Source organism: Lacerta agilis, chromosome 14 (assembly GCF_009819535.1).
Source record: "Lacerta agilis isolate rLacAgi1 chromosome 14, rLacAgi1.pri, whole genome shotgun sequence".
NCBI lineage: Eukaryota > Metazoa > Chordata > Lepidosauria > Squamata > Lacertidae > Lacerta > Lacerta agilis.
Genome location: NC_046325.1, coordinates 10,986,524 through 11,005,929, shown reverse-complemented (window position 1 = coordinate 11,005,929; position 19,406 = coordinate 10,986,524). Strand labels below are relative to the sequence as shown.

Here is a 19,406-nt window from a genome sequence, read left to right as displayed (position 1 = left end):
TGAGCTGCTGCATTAAAGGGACCAAGTTTGCAAGTGCCAAACTGCTGAATCAAAGAGTCCTTGGGTGCGTGTACACGGTACCAGTTTAAAGCGCACTTGGTTGTCCTTTTTCCCAGCTGGTTCTGGGGGAAATGCATCAAAACACACTATTTCATAAGAAACAAGACAGATACAGGAGAGAGATGGATTGCATACACCACTTCCCAAAGCAGCAGTGGGAGGGCACTGGATACAGAGCAAATGGGAGCGTGTAGACAGCTTCCCCCCCCTTTCTTTTGGGAACTCTGCTTCTGCACGACAAGTGCGAGGGGAGAGGGTTTTGCAGGAGCTCTTGGTCAAACTCCCTCTGCATGCGAGTTGAAGGAAGTCTCACCGAATAAGACACCCAGTTTCATAGCCTCTCTGCACGTGAAATCTATGACAGGCTTCCTCAACCTTGGCCCGCCAGATGTTTTTGGCCTACAACTCCCATGATCCCCAGCTAGCAGGACCAGTGGTCAGGGATGATGGGAATTGTAGTCTCAAAACATCTGGAGGGCCGAGGTTGAGGAAGCCTGATCTATGGTGTGGCCACTTCTCGCATACGGTGTACTCAGAAACCCGGTCTCTGAAACCGGACACAGAGGTTACAGAGGAGGGCGACCAAACACACGGAACACCCAGTGTTTGGAAATGGCCTACAGCAGGAGTCTGCATATATCTCAGGCTTGTATGGTCCACTTTGTCTACCAGCCAGAGCCAGTGGCTCTGAGCATATGCCTGATCCAGGAATTTGAGACCTATATTTAAACAAAGCTCACAAGTCCTTTATCTCTCTCACACACCAATCCTGGTTTCTTCTCCGCCACCATTTTTTAATCACAGAGCTTTCCAAACTCTGTGTTGGCTGCAGTGTGGACGTGTGAATGCTCCTCGTGCTCCTACCAGGGCTGCAAAGGGATTGGTTTAACCTCCGGTTTGCTAATAAAATTGAATTACTGTGTCACGAAATGATGCATGTCTCAAAAAGTGTGTCACCCATATGAAAAGTTTAGGAAGCTCTGCTCAGGGCCGTCTTAAGCATATCCGGCGCCGTGGTGCAAAGATCCCTTCAGCGCCCCACCCCTTTCCCAGAGTTGTCGATCTTTTTTTTTAGGGCTAGAGGAGGCGGGCAGCGGCTGGAGGGCAGCTCCTCCGGCGGGGAAGAGGTGGAGGCTGGACGCGGTGCCTCCCGGCTCAGCTGGATGCTCCGTGCCATGGTGGCCGCAGCAGGCAACACACCGAGCAAGCGGGCCTGTGCTGAGTGAGGCAGCGTGAGCTCGTTTTTTTCCCTTTTAGCATTCTGGTCCCCCGCAGAATTTGACACCTGCAAGCTAAAAGGGAAAAAACCGAGCCGACGCTCGGTGGGAGCGGCACATGCACCCTTGCTCACTCAGCGCACTGATTCGGTGTTCCTGGACTCTCACCTGGCACCCTCCAGAACCTGGTGCCCTGGAGCCCCATGCCACTGGCCTCTATCGATAAGACAGGCTCTGCTTTATAGCAATCTCATTTGTTGCTGCTGATAGTCAACTGGGAGTCCTGAACGCTTGCTGAACTACTTCAGATCCCCCAGAGGTCTACCAGTAGCTCCTGATTTGCCTCCTGTCCACCCTGTATCTAAAAGCATTTGAAGATTTTCAGTTGTTGTTTTTAAAATACATCATTACATGGGCAGCTTCATCAGATCACACATGGTAGAGGTAGCTAGCATAGATGCACAACTCCCATCGCCCCTTATCATTGGCCATTGGCCATGCTAGCTGGGGGCTGATGTAGAATTGGGAGTCTAATAAACATCTGCAGGGACACCCGATTGGCTACCCCTGGAGGATAGAAGGCCAATGATAAGGAACTGCCTTTCCAAACATCTCTCCCATAACTTTAGAACTGTGGGTTGCCTAACAACATGGATTGACTGACATTTGGGACAGGCCAGAGGGCTTAATTTGCAAAGCATGGCAGCCTTTTGTGTTTTAAGCGCACTAGCCTGCTAGCCAGTGGTGGCAAGTAATTGCATGCAGGACGCTGCCTGGGATTCTGCAGAGCAGGGAAGGGGAACCTGCGATCTTCCACATATTTGCAGGAGTAGAGCTCCCATCATCACTGAGCATCGGCCATGCCAGCAGGCACCGATCCAGTATCGCCCAGAGAGCCGCAGGTTCCCCATCCCTGCTGTACAGGCTAGTGAGCTGTATCACTCCTCTGCAGCCAGCATAGAAACCAAGTTCATTGCCCGGGGTTGGCGAGAGGCACTCTTCCATACGCAGAGTGCTGTAGGAAGGACAGAGAGCTCTCTGTAAGGCTAGTAACTATTGTGGAGTTGCATATAAGGCAGAGAATTTGGGGCCAGTGGTTTGTTTAGATAAGAACATAGGAAGAGCCTATTGCATCAGGCCTAAGGCCTACCTAGTCCAGCATCCTGTTCTCACTGTGGCCAGCCAGGGTCCCATGGTCAGCTCACGAGGAGGACCTGTGTGTAACAGTGTCTACTTTTGATTCCAGTAACTGGTATTCAAAGGGATACTGCCTCACAGGAAGGCAAAGATAGCCACTGTGGCTAGGAGCAAACGGATATCCTTATCATCCACGAATTGGTCTAATCATCCTTTAAAGCTATCCAGGATGGTGGCCATCACCACTTCTTGTGGGAGAGAGTTCCACAGTTTAATGGATGTGCTGAATGGAGAAGCACTTTCTTTTGTCTGCCCCGAGTATTGCAGTGTTCAGCTTCATTTGAGAAAAAACTTCTCACCATCCACTTCGTGCCGTCCATCGTTTTATAAACTTCCGTCATGCCTCTTCGTACTTGACTTTTCTCTAGCAAAGAAGCTCTAGTTCATAGAATCATAAGAGCTGTAGAATTGGAAGGGACCCTGAGCATCATCTAGTCCAACTCCTGTCCCATGCAGGGATCAAACCTGTGACCCTGGTGTTATCGCCACCATACTCTAACCAATGGAGCTAGCTCAGTTTCTGAGCTACAAACTCAGGTTGCAACCTTTCCTCATAGGGTAATTCCTCCATCCCCTTGATTGTTTTGGTTGCCCCATTCCGAACCTTTCCCCCCTCTGCAATGGACCAATTCATGGAGAATCAATCTAGCTAGGGCGGTTAGCTATGATGGCAAAACAGATCCTGTTTTGAAGCTGCACATCTCTAGATACACTAACATGAGTTTGACCAAACTGCAGGAGGCAGTGGAAGACAGGAGTGCCAGGCGTGCTCTGGTCTATGGGGTCACGAAGAGTCAGACACGACTAAACGAGTAAACAACAAAATCTCTAGATACAAGCTACTGTGGCCAAACTGCGAAGGGAAGGGCTATAGCTTTGGTGGTAGAGCATCTGCTTTGGATGCAGAAGGTAATCCTTGGGCATCTCCAGGTAATCCTTAGGAGAAGCCCCTTTCTGAATCCTTGGATACCTGATGCCAGTCTGTATAGACAGTAATGAGCTATACTGTACAGTCGTACCTTGGGTTACGTCCGCTTCGGGATACGTACTTTTCGGGTTACGTACTCCCGTAACCTGGAAGTGTTTATTGGTGCGCAATCCGCACATGCGCAGAAGCATTCTGCGCAGTTTGTGCATGCGCAAAGCACGATTTTTGGGTTACGTACTTTTCGGGTTTCGAACGGCAACCCGGAACCAATCAAGTACGTAACCCGAGGTACCACTGTATATAATTTGACTTGTACATTTTCCTATGCTTTTATGCTCTCCTTGTGGGCTTCCAAGGGCCTCTGATTGGCCACCATGTAAGAGTGGATGATTGCATGGTATGGTTCTTAAGTCTGAATCCAGCAGGGATCATGATCTGGAGCAAGAGAAGTGTGAAATTGGGTACTCATCAGGAGTGTGCTCTGAATGAATGCCAATGTGAAAAGGTTATCTGGCTTCTGACTACTAGACCCTCACCTATGGTAAGCTCAAAATTGGTGATGAGCAAGCCAGGAGAAAAGTATATATATCTGAAATACATGAGGGCTAGTAACTCATTGTAGATCCCTTTGCAAGGCTTGCAATTAATGTTCTTAAATATTACTAACTGCAAACTTGGGAAAGGAGGCTGGAGGTTCTGCACTGAGTGCCCGTGAGCGTTGTAGTTGGGGAGAAATCAGCTGGTCAAATCTCATGTGCTTTTTTAATAGTTGTTTTGAAGCATGAACTCTGGTGAGGCCATCTTCCCCTGCCATCCTGTTGCAGCCAGGATTTGGGGGGGGGGGAGCTTCACCCACCATCCATTGGAAGAGAAGCCGCAGCATCATGATAGATCGCATTCTCTACGTGTGTGGGGGTTCCAGATTCGATCCCTGACATCTTTAGTTCAAAGGAGCAAGCGCCATAAATAGTTTCTATCCAAGAGCTTTGATTGCACTTAATAATGATCTCAGGGTCAGTAGTAAGTAATAGTAAGCAGTGAGTAGTAAGGAATGAGACAGGCTCTTAGGTTATGCTATGCTTTTAATAGGTTATGTTATACTCTGGATTATGTTATGTTTTAATAAGGATGAGAGTGTTGGAGATATGTGCAAATGTGTATGGTAAATCCGGTCTTTGGGTGTTTGATTTTCGTTGTTGTGTATACTGTGTATATACGGACAATGACAATAAATAAATCTTATCTTATCTTAAAGGACCGCTGCCTGAGATCCTGCCAGTCAGAGTATAAAATGCTGAGTGAGTTAGGTAGACAAATAACATGTTTTGTTACTTAACAGCTTCTTGTGTTCCAGTTTCCTCTTTGGTGCAGCTACCTATTAAAGGTACACGAGTCCCCTGCTGCATTCCTGTTTGGGCTGCTAGCAGGAGGAGGTCAGGCGAGGTCACTTCCAGTGCCTAAGTCATCAACTTCATGGTGCTTCCTTTCACTCATTCCCCAGGTCTTCTGCTCTCCCCCCTCTGGACTGGCCTCTCCCCAGCCAGTATGAACAGTATGAGCTGAAAATCGAGGTGCAGCCCCGAACTCACCACCGGGCCCATTACGAGACGGAGGGCAGCAGGGGTGCTGTGAAGGCCGCTCCAGGAGGACACCCTGTGGTGAAGGTATCTAAGGGGTGGGGGGAGCTAACAAGAACCGGGATAAGAATGGGACCAGGGGATTGGGCGGGTGGGTGGGAGGAGGGACAATGAACTGAAAAAAAGTCCCCAGTTCGCATCTCTCCTGCGGCCACTGTCTCACAAAATGACTGTAGGCCAGGCATAGGGAATGCATGGCTTTGAAGTCATTAGACAACAACTACCATTATCCCACGAACGTTGTGATGGGAGCTGGAGTTCAAAACCTTCTGGAGCATTGAAATGTATGGTAACGCAGAAAAGGCAATACAGTATTGCATTCTTCTGTGTGTCATGGTTTCATCTTGGATGTGGGCCAAGAGTACACCTGAGCATGTGTAGAGTATATCTATTCACACCACATAATCACAGGCCACACCTCCATATTTGGGACAGGAGCTGGTAAGGCTTTCAGGCTGAGGGTTGGGTGCTACCTTTGTCATTTAGCCAGGTAAAGCCAGCTTTGCTTTCAACACCATTTATTCCGTAAGAGCTCCTATGCGTTTTTGTTTTCTGTTATTGTTATTTTTAAAAGCCCTCTCTTCTGCCCCCAGCCTCCAGAGAGCTTGTTGACAACGTAGTTTTTAAAATATATATATATAAACATCTCGGCATTTTCAGTCAAGCTAATCCAGAAGGGAAACTTCCTTTTAAAAAAATCTTTTCTTTGAGGGTTGGTTTTGAAAGTCTCCATCCAGAAATTTGAAAGATGAAAACTATTCCCACTTCAAAGGCTGCTTGCGGGGGCCAAAAAAAAGGAAAAGAAAGAAAGACAAATGTCACGGATTTTGTTTGCAACAAATTGTGAAATAGCTGCCCGCTAAATTTAGATGAGTGCCTTTTAAATAAGTGGGAAGGTTGAAACATTTTTTTTTAAAACTAACCCACCACTTTATGAGAGTGTGGGGGTGATATTTGGCCTGCTTGTTCTTACAGTGACAGGAAGGTTTGATCAGTGTGTGTGTGTGTTTGTGCTGTGATGCAACTTTCCCTATACTCTACGGGAGTATCACTTTGTATCCTAGTTTTTCCCAATGACAACATGGAGACCTACCTGTGTATGTTGATTCTCCTAGGGTTCTATTGTGGGGTGTGTGTGTGTGTGTGTGTGTGTGTGTGTGTGTGTAAAGCCAAGCTCCATCCTTTCTCTCTTCTCCCCCCCCCCAACCCAACTCCTTTTTTGTGTGTGTGTCCTTCCCCTTCCATTCCCCATCACATTCCCTTGTAACCAGGATCTCAGGGCTGCCCTTTCCCACGCTCTTGACTCGTTTCAGATTCGCAGCGCTGGTCTCCTCCTGCATCCAGCCCCTCTGCGTCACTCTTAGGGATAGCAAGTCGGGGTGTGTGTGTGTGTGGAGTGTTTGTATGTGCGCACGTGGGACAAATACCCCCACCCCTTGCTCCATATACTTCCTGGCAAATTCCACTCCTCTTCTGCGGGCGTTCAGAACTCTCGCCCTTCCTTGCAGAGAGGCAAACCCTTCGTTTCCTAAAGCTGCGTCCCCTTCCCCCTTTCTCCTGCCACCTCCCTGCTTCCCATTCCCCACCCCACCCCTTTTCCAAAAGCTGGCATAGGTTTGTGCAGGTTCCAAGGCTGCTTCCACTGCCCCCACAGTCCTTCAGGCCTCGGATCCTTCCATCTTCCATGGCATGAGTGGGGAGGGGAGAGGTAAAAACGGAGCGTTTTCCTTTAAGGCTCAAATCGACTGCAGCTGGAAGTCTTAGCCTCTGATTGGAAACATCTGGGCGTCCCTGAGGCAAGACCACCGAACTGCTGATGTCTCCAGCTGCAGTGGGCATTGCCAAAGAGGGTGGCTGGTAAGGAGGCAGTGGAGACAGAGAGTAATCAATATGTAAGACACACAGTGCTCTTTTCATGGAATAGAGGCCCACCTTCCAGGTCTGTGATTTCACAACTTAATTTAAGACAGGGATTAGCCCCGAGAATTTAAAAAATAAAATAAAATTCAAGACTGAATTTGAAGCAAGCGTATTTCATATCCACTGCAGCGATTAAAAAAAAAAAAAAACACAGCCGAACCTTCCCCTTCAGCTGCTAAGTGTTTATGAACATTCTGTGACGTCATAGCCACAAAGTCTTGGACAGACTCTTTCCTAGCCTTGCTGTCTCTGAACCTTCTGAAGTGGTGATGGCGAGGAATTTGAAACTGGGACTTTTAAAACATGCAGATCCGTGACCACCCATTGCGGGTTCTTCTCGCAAGGAAATGAACCGGGCCACCCTTTTGCCACATACAGAGCATCTGCCATGACGCGGCATCAGAGAATGTTCGGAAGTGGACGGGAAAATTTATGTGTGAGATGTCCCATTACAGAAGGCGTTGGCTGGGGATGGTGGCCAGGTCTTAGCAGGGATGATCGCTCAAGTCGCTTTGGTCGTGCAGGAAAATGTCTGGGGTGATTATTTTTTCCTAGAGGGGCGGCAGTCATCACACAGATTTTGCCACACCCTCAGACGAACTCAAAAGCTCGGTCTGCGGTCAGGGCAATAAGATGAGATATTTTATTTCAGAGAAGCTTACCGTTCTCCTTTATCTCCCCACCCCAGCTTTTAGGCTATGATGAGAAGCCCCTTACCTTACAAATGTTCATCGGCACGGCGGATGAGCGGAACCTGCGTCCCCATGCCTTCTACCAAGTGCACCGCATCACCGGCAAAATGGTTGCCACCACGAGCTATGAATCCATCATCAGTGGCACCAAGGTCCTTGAGATGTCCCTGCTGCCTGAGAATAACATGGCTGCCAAGTAAGAATTGCTTTGCGGGGCTTTCGAAGGGTGGTGGGGGGGTGATGTGGTTGGCGAATATGCCCAGTTATAAAAAATACAGAAATCCCTCCCTATGTAGCAGCAAAGCTGATTTTGCAACTAAATGTAGATGCTTAACAGGGAGTAGCAACCAATCCTGTGTTGGATGAACATACTTAGTGAGTTTACAACACATAGGGAGGTGGGTTTGTGCAATTTCAGAAAGGTAATATATTTACAGGGCAACAAGGTAAACCCTCCCCCAGGTTCCACCCCATGCCACTCTCAAATTGAATGCACCCATTATTCTTGTTTTGTGGGTGCTTTGGGATTAATGAGTTTTAGAAAGGAGTACTGGATCCTCAACAGGCGTCAACACCCATCATGGTCAGGCAAGTGCCAGGGCCCAGTTGAGCTTTTTTCAGGTCCCCAGCTTCCTTTTCATAAAACCAGTGCATCTGTTGCCTGCCATGTTCTTTACCCCATAGTGCCTCTGGGTTTGCAATGCAGTGGGGCTCAAGGCGTTCTGGGGGAAAGAAAATGTTGGGTGGCCAGTGTCCTGGTCTACCCATGGAAAAGAAAGAGAAAAGAAAAGAAAACCCTGTGTTGGGGGAATAGAAGAGGGCACTTGCGGAGAGCAACCCAAACCTGGCAGTGACCCTGATTTTTTCCAAGGCAAAATGTGTCCTAGTTATCAAATGTGTGTGTAGTTTCAGTTCAGCTCTAGGCAGCATTCTGATGCTGGTAGGAGACAGAAGCTGATGATCTAAGAGACTCTTCCTTCTCTACTATTCTCAGGCGGGGTGAGGGACCCTTTCAGCCCAAGGGCCATATTTCCTTCCAGGCGGCCTTCTGGAGGCCACATGCCAGCAGAGGGTGGAGCCACAAGCAAAAGTGGGAGGAGCTACCCTCTGGGAGCAGGTCCCAGATCTGGAGGGCAGATCCAGAAGGGAAAAATGGGGAGGAGCAACAAATGCAAAGTGCAGGAGCCATGTTTCTTGCCTATCCCTCCATCCAGACGAGCAAGAAGCACCACCAGAGTTCAATGGAATATTCTAGCCGGGCAAAAGCCCTCAAGGAGGATGCAGAGCAGGCCTGGGAGGAAGGGGTGTGGGTAGGATCCCAAGGGCCCAACATGGGCCTGTAGGACTCTATTTAACCCACGGGACTGAGATTTGCCATCCGTGTTCTGAGAAAGTGGTGCATAACACGAACAACAGTGAACTGCTGTGGATTCACAGACAACTCCCCCCCCCCCCGTTTTCCCCCTGCACCAGTATCGACTGCGCAGGGATCCTGAAGCTACGGAATTCGGACATTGAGCTGCGCAAGGGGGAGACGGACATCGGGCGCAAGAACACGCGGGTGCGCCTGGTCTTCCGGGTCCACGTCCCACAAGGAAATGGAAAGGTGGTCTCTATCCAGACTGCCTCTGTACCCATCGAGTGCTGTGAGTGCCCTCTGAGTGTGTCGTGTGTGTGTGTGTGTGAGAAGCAAGCCTCCATATAGCTGCAGGTCAGCCTGAATCCTAAGGTCTCATCCACACCAGACATGGAAAGCACTCTAATACCACTTAACTGTTGTCCCCTCCTAAAAAAGGGGGGGGGGGAGGAGGGAGCTGTAGTTTGTTAAGGGTGCTGTGGAATTACAGCTCTAAGGGGTCTCCTAGGGACGCAGGTGGCACTGTGGGTTAAACCACAGAGCCTAGGGCTTGCTGATCAGAAGGTTGGCGGTTCGAATCCCTGCCACGGGGTGACCTCCCGTGGCTTGGTCCCTGCTCCTGCCAACCTAGCAGTTTGAAAGCACGTCAAAGTGTAAGTAGATAAATAGGTACCGCTCTGGTGGGAAGGTAAATGGCGTTTCCGTACGCTGCTCTGGTTCGCCAGAAGCTGCTTAGTCATGCTGGCCACATGACCTGGAAGCTGTACGTCGGCTCCCTTGGCCAGTAACGCGAGATGAGCGCCGCAACCCCAGAGTCAGACATGACTGGACCTAATGGTCAGGGGTCCCTTTACCTTTACCTTTAAGTGGTCTCCTTGCAACTCTCTCAGCACCCTTAGAAAACTACAGCCCCCAGGATTCTTTGCAGAGGGAGCCATGACTGTTTGAAGTGGTATAATGCTACTCTAAATGGATAGTGTGGTTTAGATATTTCAGACGACTTTACTTGATCAGTGCAACAGTGCCCCCTGGGGATCGCACAGAAGTGGAGTCCACAGGCCTGTGAGTTACACGGTCTTATACAGAAGCGCATGCGTGCATAAAGGGCGATGGCGTGGTGTGAAAGAAATAATTCTGCGTGACTTGGCAGTGTATCGATCAAAAAGTCACATGGCGCAAGTCGTAATGCGTTGTAAAAGGAACTGTTAGAAATTGGGACAGAAGCCGTTAGCATTATAAATGAGGGAACGTGCAATAATCCCTTCATCTGAATGCACCCATATCTCTGGAGATGAAGAAAAAACAAAGGTGATTTCCCAGAGTGCAATGCTGATAGGGCCAACTTATGCTGATCCAGTTGTGAACACAAAATGGCGGCTGATTCATAATAAGCCTATAGGCATCATGGAAAAGGTGGATTTTAGAGAGAGGGCGGGTGGGTGGGTTTGGGGAGGCAGTTCCCTTGTACACTGGGTGTATTCGGTTCTTCATTCCTTTTAATGGAGGACTGCCTCAATTCCTCTTAAATGTGCCTGTGCTTGTGCAAGGTGATCTCTCCTTTGTGACCCCCCCCTCCCTTTCCTCTCCTGCCCTCAGCCCAGCGCTCAGCTCAGGAGCTCCCCCAAGTGGAAAACTACAGCCTCAGCGCGTGCTCGGTACATGGCGGAGAAGAGATGGTGATCACTGGTGCTAACTTCCTGCCCGAATCAAAAGTTGTCTTCATTGAACGAGGCCCCGGTAAGCAATGAGCAATTTTTTACTTTTGGCGATGGGGCGGCTGCTTGGCCTTTGATTGCTTTGCAGCACAGGTCGGTAATGACAACTGAGAGATGGAGCATCCATCCTCAGAGGCAGTGTGCCACTAAATTGCCAGATACTGGGGGCAATGGCCGTCTCCTGCACGACCAGTTGGTGTGCTCTCCAGAGAAACACAGCAAGCCTTAAACCCCTTTCAGTCCCCTGCCCTCATCATCCTTGTTAATAGGCCCTCCCCTCCACCTGACCTTGGTCAATTGCTTTTGTTGTTGTTGTTGTTGTTGTTTACTTCAGATGGAAAACTCCAGTGGGAAGAAGAGGCAAATGTCAGTCGGCTGAAAAGCACAGAGGTGAGAATTCTGGACAGGGGCTAGGTTTATGAAACATATTTAGTGGCTGTCAGGATCTTCCCCCGTACTGCTCATGAGTAACAACAGAGCCTCTTATGAAAACTGAAGCTATTTATTAAGCATTGCTATTTACAAGCGGAGCTAGTCAAAAACATGACCGTTCAATCACTATCAGAATCCAGAAGTACATTCCTTCGGCTCCCCGCCCAACACCAGATTATCGGCACCCTGAAACGATGTCTCCTGGGTCCTCTAGCCCCCCTGCTCTGTGCCTGTGTTGGAAGCTGTGGGCTTCTGTCCGATCTTCTCTGGCTGGTGGTGCTGGGTCTTTCAGCAGTGTCACAGAGCCCTTGCTCCGCCCCCTCGCTTGGAGACAATTCCTGTGATAAGTTGGAGGAGGAGGAGACTGTTTGCAAAAGGGGCTCGGGTTCCCTATAGCTTCGTGAGCTGTCTTCCCTTCCTCTCTCCCTCTCCTTGTGAGTAGCTGGGCTACTCCTGACAGTGGGGGACAGGGAAAGACTTTTATTGAATGTGGATGAGAGCAGGGAAATCCTGGGCTGGACCATTACGCTGATCACACAGAGACAAGTAATGAGTCTTAGCTATTGGAGAACAGCTGGTTTGTTTGTTGGTTTGTTTTTTAAAAAACCTCCATGTTGGTAATTATTATTGCCAGGAACAGGTATATTGAGGGGAAATGGACACTTAAAAGCTCCTGGAGATTCAGTGCAGGGAAATAAGTCCTGGTATTTTTTCTACTGATACATGCAACGTCCAGGAAGGGGAAACTGTCCAGGTGTTGTTGGATTATAACTTCCATCATTTGTGGCTGGAGTCCAGTGGCATCTGAAGGGCCACAGGATGACCCTGCCCAGCACGAGTCACATTTATTATTATTATTATTATTATTAAAATAATTAACATTGAAATAGATGGGATATAAAAGGGATAGAGAGATAAGGCGGGAAGGAATCAAATCCTGCCAAGTGGAACGGTCACTGACAGAGGCTGGTCTGGGAATGGGGAGTCCAATGGCAGTTGTTCCCAAATGAGCCGATGGAGTCGGCCTTTCCATTTCATCTTTGGTTCATCCCAGTGGAATGGCTGGCAGTGGCGCCCGCTTTGAGCTTGTACACAGAGCGGGATTGAAAGTGTGTATATCCTCTCATGCTGGAATGGAAACAGATCTTTTCATGAGGAGCAGGAAGATGATACGAGGGAACCCAGAAATGATTTCTGAGGATCTGAGGTGCTTCTGCAAACGCCTGCTCATGAACTGTGGCTGGTTGTATAGATAGGCAGACCTCCGTTTGGCAATTTTTTACCTGAGCAAGGCCATGCAACACATCATCTCCTGCTTTTTCCCCCTGCTTCCACAGGCCTCGCTGACCCTCACTGTCCCCGAATACAGCAACAAACGAGTGTCGCGGCCTGTTCAGACCTATTTTTACGTCTCCAACGGACGCAGGAAAAGGAGCCCTGCTCAGGCCTTCAAATACTTACCTGGTACGTCAAAGTGCAAACTGGAAATGGGAGGAAACATTGAGGGGGTGTATGACTGCTAAAAGTGATATTGATTGTTTTTCTTTCTCCCCTCCTCCCTTTCCCCTTCAACCCACCCATCTCATCCAGTGATCTTCAAAGAAGAAGCACTCCCAGATGCCCCACACCGTGGTTTCGCCCACACCGCTCAGACCTCTCCTTTCCCACTACAGCCGCCACAGGGCGCCATGGATTTCTCTCCCTCCAGACCCCCCTTCCCTTACTGCCCCGAGCGCTCCCCGCCGTGCTCCCCCTACGGCCCCGACTGGAACCCTTGCTCCTTCTCCTCCCCCAACCGCTACAACCCTGCCTTCCGTTTCCCTCAAAACGAGGCCTATAGGGGCGTCAACCTCTCTGTGCCCCTCCTGTCTCCAGCGGGCCTGCCCCATCTCCATGCCCTGGAATGCCGCCCACCCCATGTCCAGCCTCCCAGCCCACAACTCGGCGCTCAGCCACCGGGGCGGGGAGAGAACCGCAGCGGGGAGAGGACTCCGGAATGGACAGATCCAGAGCTGGGGTCCCAAGAACATAGCGCCAAAGAGCTGGAGAAATCGGGGTTTGATGGTGGCTTCCGGGATAACTTGCCCATCCATGGGATTACGCTGGAGGAAGGTAAAGCTAGAGCTGTGAAGGTGGGGGGGGGGGACAAAAACATGTCTTTGTGTCTTCTCTTGAGATATTTACAGATGATAGATTAGATAGATAGATAGATTGTTGTTGTTCAGTCGTTCAGTCGTGTCCGACTCTTCGTGACCCTATGGACCAGAGCACGCCAGGCACGCCTATCTTTCACTGCCTCCCGCAGTTTGGCCAAACTCATGCCAGTCGCTTCGAGAACACTGTCCAACCATCTCATCCTCTGTCGTCCCCTTCTCCTTGTGCCCTCCATCTTTCCCAACATCAGGGTCTTTTCCAGGGAGTCTTCTCTTCTCATGAGGTGGCCAAAGTACTGGAGCCTCAACTTCAGGATCCGTCCTTCCAGTGAGCACTCAGGGCTGATTTCTTTAAGGATGGATAAGTTTGATCTTTTTGTAGTCCATGGGACTCTCAAGAGTCTCCTCCAGCACCATAATTCAAAAGCATCAATTCTTCGGCGATCAGCCTTTTTGATGGTCCAGCTCTCACTTCCATACATTACTACTGGGAAAACCATAGCTTTAACTATATGGACCTTTGTCGGCAAGGTCCGATAGATAGATAGATAGATAGATAGATAGATAGAGATAGATCAGTGTTTTTCAACTTTTTTTGGGCAAGGGCACACTTGTTTTATGAAAAAAATCACGAGGCACACCACCATTAGAAAATGTTAAAAAAATTAACTCTGTGCCTATATTGACTATATATAAAGTAATTCTCTTGAATAGGAATCAAATAAACACAATTTTTCCCACGGCACACCAGGCAACATCTCGTGGCACACTAGTGTGCCGCGGAACAGTGGTTGAAAAACTGGTTGAAATATTGCCAGGATCGTGGTATTCTATGGACCGCCCCAGACTAGCGGTTTATTGTGGATGCATTTTTCAAAACAGTCGTAGCTTAGAAGTCGAATAGAATCTGTTCCAGAAGTCCGTTTGAATAGAATCTGTTCCGGAAGTCCGTTCAACATCCAAAACATTCGGAAACCAAGTTGCGGCTTCTGATTGGCTGCAGGAAGCTCCAGCAGCCAATCAGAAGCTGCAGAAGCCCCATTAGACGTTCAGATTCCAAAATAATGTTTGCAAACCGGAACAATCACTTCCTGGTTTGCGGCGTTCGGGAGCCAAAACGTCCGAGTTCCAGGGTGTTCGGGATCCAAGGTACGACTGACTGTATGTTCATGACACAGTAATAATGTACTGTGTCTTCATGGTGGATTTCACCTGCTTTCGTTTGTTACTGCTGCCTGTAGAACAAAAGCAGGGCAGAAGAAAAGCAGAATGTTTGTGGTATTAAGAATTTAAAGGATTTCAGCAGGATATGCACAGACTGGAAAGGAAGCTTTTGCAGGCACGAACATTATTTGAAAGCAGGATCGTATCTAACCACCCCAATAGCATTGTGAGTGTAAGTCATCATGCATGCACAGTAAAAAATAAAAATAAAAAAGGATGCCTGGGGTGGCTCCAAGAGGATATGGAGGATGAAAATGTCACCTCTCCAATCCCAGGCCACAATATTCTGCAAGTTCCACCTGCTGATCTGCCTCACCTGCCCTAGGCCACAAGGGAAACATAAACTCAGCAGCACTGCTGGTGGTGTTATTCTCTTATTGCAGATGTTGAGTAGAGAAATTAAGAAATTTCAATTTGCCTAGGTCATGAACTTGCTTAGGTGAGTTCTTGGTAAGGACAGGGTGATGAACTAATTCAGTCCCTCTTTTTTCGTCTCTCAGGAGGTCAGCCATAGGTCTTTGTGTGTTTCTTAGAGAATGCACAGATTAGCCTTTTAATTTACGCGCTTCTTACTTAAAACACATGCTTTTCAGGGTAAAATATGCACTTTTCAGTGCATTCACATGTAAAAGAAACCCACATGTTTTGCACGTTTTTTTTACATAAAACGCGTACTTTTGTGAACACTTTTTGCGCATCAGAAAAGCATAGCAAAATCCAGAGAACTGCATGATCTGACTAGGAGTAGCACACCAACCCACAAGCAGGTTCAAGAGGACCAGATCCGTCTGCTGCAAACGAAACACATTCCTCCCCAAGCCCTAGGGGGGACCTTGAGTAGTTTGCCACTGAGCTCCTAAGGCAGCACTTATGAGGCTTCTCTCAAGCTGTCTCCATCTCACCCACATTCGCCTCTTTTCTCTCCACAGTAACCGAGATCATCGGCAGGGACCTAAGCGACTTCCCCGAGCCCTCCTGCGAAGGCAGGCGGAGCTGAGATGCCGCTGGATTACGGGGTGCTCAGATCTTCCAAGAGAAACCTGGAGCTTTGACCCAGAGAAAGCTGGCAACACCCAAGATCACCCTGAGCGGCCAGTTTTCATGGGCTCTCTGCATCCATGAGTTTTGCCTCTGACATTTTCTGCCTATCCTTTTTATTCATTCATTCCGCCACTCCTTTTCTTTTCCTGCCAATGCTTCCATAAAGGGCAAAGTCAGCCTCAGAATAGCCATGGGTGGATAAAGGCAGCGGCTCTCCGTTCTCGGACGTCCCGGCAGAACAAGCCTCGAAAGAAGCTCACCAGCAGAGCTACCACTGCAGTAGCCACCCATTTCTGTTCATCCATAGTATCTGGTGCTAGGAGATATGTCACATTCTGGACTGAGAAGTGGGCTTGCACATCTGGGTGTCATGGCGCAGAGCGACCTTATCTTGTGGCTCCTTAAAATCCCTGTATGATATTGGCCAGTGCAGGGCCCTGTCACAATGAATTCAATAGCCTAGCCTGGCCATCTAGGTGAGGCCTTCCATTTGCCAGATTCCCCTGTCCTGTCTGCTCATCCATCCAGTCTTCTGCGCATTTTCTCCGCCCGCCCTACCATCATGCTCTTGACCATGTCCGTCCATCCAAGCCACCTCCCGTCTTCCCTTGGCGTTGAGAAGGGCTCCAAGTTTCTCCTTGGTGACTTCCGAAATGGCTTGTGCCATAGGTTCCTGGAGACAGGGCTGGCCCGAGACATTTTGGCACCTGAGCTGAACCACAAAATGCCAGGGGGGAAAGATTAGTGAAGATCCACATCAGGAACATCTGCGCTGGGAACAAGGATGGAAGGAGACCAGCAGCACCTCCTATGCAACAAGAAGCCACTGTAGAGGCAACTGAGGAAGTGATAGATCTGGCCTACAAGGAGTAGCAGGCGATGCATTCCTTGGAGGCCAGATCTGCTGCCCTTGTGTACCCTGAGGTGGTTGCACCCCCTTGCCTCATGGGTGGGCCGGCCCTGCCTGCAGAACCTTCTCAGAAGGTTCCTTGGTTAGATGAGTAGGAGCGCAAGGAAAGTTGCTCTCGAAAGGCAGAATGCCCCTGATTCCTGATCTTGCCTTGCAGTGGCAGGGAAGTGTCCTGTAAATTCTCCTGCTTTTGTTCAGTTGCTTCAGGCCATTGTCAAGGAGTGTTAAGCCTGGAATGTGTCATTATATCAGGGCTGGGGAATCTCCTCCAATGTTGCAGGACTCCAACTCCCATCAACCCTGACCGTTGGCCGTGTTGGCCAAGACAGACAGGAGCTGAGTCCTGACAACTTCTGGAGGGCCCCGAGTTCCCTATCCATGCCAGTACATTTCCCAGGCTCTGTTGTTTGCTTGCAGGTATTCCTTGGCAAGTGCTGGGGGCGGGGGGGGGGACACTTTGGTAGGCGATTCTGTGGGTATGAGAATCCCATGGCTCTCCAGATGTTCTCCCATCAGCCCCAGTCAGCATGACCTGTGGTCCAGGGTGATGGATGTTGTAGTTGAGCAACAACATATGGAGAGCCCTTGGTGGTCAGCTACCCCTGATGTACCACCCTCTCCATCCGTCATCTCCTGTGGTGCAGTGATCCTTCTGAAGAACAGCCGTGACTAATTTTTTCCTTGATATTTGCCAGTTTCTCTGTTCTGGAATTATTTTATAATTGTGCCCTTGCTGAAGAAGCTGCTGGTGTGTGTGGAAGGGGAAAGGAACCGTACCACTGTTGTCTTCCCACCTTTAATATGTATGCTTCCAAGTTGGTCCACGGGGAGGGAAATCGTTTCCAGCCGGGAGAAAAAGCCATAAGATGTGTCACTGGTGCTAACAGAGGAGACCCTAGTCCTCATGAACACTCTCCCTTACAAGGGTTATCGTTATAGGTGAGGAGGCACACAATGTTTTCAGAGCCATGGGCTGCTTTGGAAATGGCCTTCCTACCTTCACTCAAAAGAGATGTGCTTTCCTCTCCAGAGTTGACCAGGTGAGTGGGAAGTGGAGGGAAGTGTCCTGTGAGCTTGCAGCAGGAACTGGCTGTGCACAGGGCTGATTGGCTAGTGCTTGTGACGCAGACAGGAACCTCTTGCATCCTCAGAGCAGTTTTGCACATTAACTTTTTTAAAAAACCAACAACAACACAAGGTGATGAATTAAAGAAAGGTCAATCCAGTACCTTTTTATAATAAAAAGTAGGTCAGCTGAAGTGGCGGCATAGGAGACAGACAAGCCTGATATAATTCATCTAGAATGTTGATTGGCCGGTACGCACATTTGTCACTTCAGTTGTGAAGCTAGGCTTGCTCTGCAGCTGAGAGTCCTGTGAACTCTTTCTGCACCCTTACAATCACAGTGATTTTTTTTTAAAAAAATCAAAGTTCTAAGCCCTAAGCCTATGAGAACTATTCTAGTAAATGTGAGGGTGCTGGCTAGCTTGCACAATCTCAACAGTCACCGTGACTCCTTTCTCCACATTTAGCAGAAATGGGATATGTTTGTGCAAAACGAGTCAAAGTATTCAAAATTATTTCTTTAACAACATTTATTCAGGTTTCAGAATCCCCAACTTTTCTGAGCCCAAGAGTTTGCATTACATCTGGGTGATGAATTTTCAATCAAGTGGAGAATACGCAGCTAAGCAGTTTGAGAGAGGGTGCCGCCACCGAACCACAAATTGGGGATTGACAATACAGAGTTGATAGCAGCTGTTTTTAAAGCATTCATCTCCCGAAAAATAATAATCGGGCATCTGTGTGAGGCTGGTAGAGAGCAGAAAGCTCAAAGAAGGAAATGAATTGCACCACAGTAACTTAATAGGGTGCTTTGAAATTTGGAGAGACAGTAGTTACACTCATAAAGTTGATTCCCGCCTTCCTTAAATCCTGCTCCTTGAGATTGCGATCAGAGACTCAGGGATCGGAAATGGTGAGGGTTAATTAACAGCCCCCCCCCCAGCGTTTTCCTTGTTGGGGAGGAGTCGTTGGCATTTTATATTTTTGATATGTACTTTTGGGGGAGTGGTGGGAATGTTCTTTTGTAATTAAACACATAAAAAGGCCTAAAGGAAATAACGCTCATTGTGCAATGCTGTCTTGTGTGCGTTTCTGCCCCGGAGGTATCTGAAAGAAAGGGAAGTTCTAGCAAGCAGAGAAGCAGCTGGAGGAAATGCCGAACTGAAGTTTATCGTCCGGTGGTGGTTATCTTCTCTCTCTCTGTTTGTGATGTCCATGCGCGAGAGCTGTTGCTTTTGCAGCTACACCGGGGGTTTGCAGAACTACAGAAGTCTATGGAAATGGGAGGTTGTGTGTGTGTGTGAGAGAGACAGTGCCGGATTGACGTATAAGCTAAACAAGCTATAGCTTAGGGCCCCACTCTCTTGGGGGCCCCCAAAAAAATTAAATGGAAAAAAAACTGGATGTACATTTCCAAAATATACGGTAAAAAACAAATAAAATAAAACCTGCATACAGCAACAGTGGCAAATGGCTTTAGATGCCTATTAGGTCCATAAATTACCATATAACATATTCAGCACAAAAACAGCAACAATTTGTTGCTGACAAAGGACAGCTGGACATATAAAGGGGGGCCCCGTTACCTTCAGTAGCTTAGGGCCTTATTAAACCTAAATCCAGCCCTGGAGAGAGATGGATGGGAGGGGGAAATGAATAGAATCTGATGGGAGAAAAGCAGGGCGGGCGGGCTGGCACAATGACCAGGAACTATCCATGCTGCACCATTTTGTTGCAGGTAGCACTTTATTCAGTGTTCCTCCTTTTCACTTGAGCTATATATCTAGCTAGATTTTTAGCAGTTGTCTATCACCACCCTACCTTCCCTTAGGGCTGTCCTGTCAACTGAAAAAAAAAA

At 48.6% G+C, this 19,406-nt stretch overlaps 1 protein-coding gene across 1 annotated transcript in view; it reads left to right on the top strand.

The window, feature by feature from the left end:
- Window positions 1-17,898, top strand: part of NFATC4 (nuclear factor of activated T cells 4) — a 28,506-nt gene extending 10,608 nt beyond the window's left edge. Inside the window, exons 3-10 of the mRNA XM_033169791.1 lie at window positions 4,904-5,066; window positions 7,648-7,847; window positions 9,125-9,297; window positions 10,605-10,745; window positions 11,058-11,113; window positions 12,493-12,619; window positions 12,746-13,267; window positions 15,462-17,898. Coding sequence (XP_033025682.1) covers window positions 4,904-5,066; window positions 7,648-7,847; window positions 9,125-9,297; window positions 10,605-10,745; window positions 11,058-11,113; window positions 12,493-12,619; window positions 12,746-13,267; window positions 15,462-15,529 — 1,450 coding nt within the window. The 3' untranslated portion in view covers window positions 15,530-17,898. The remainder of the gene's footprint in view (window positions 1-4,903; window positions 5,067-7,647; window positions 7,848-9,124; window positions 9,298-10,604; window positions 10,746-11,057; window positions 11,114-12,492; window positions 12,620-12,745; window positions 13,268-15,461) is intronic.
- Window positions 17,899-19,406: the final 1,508 nt, after the last annotated feature.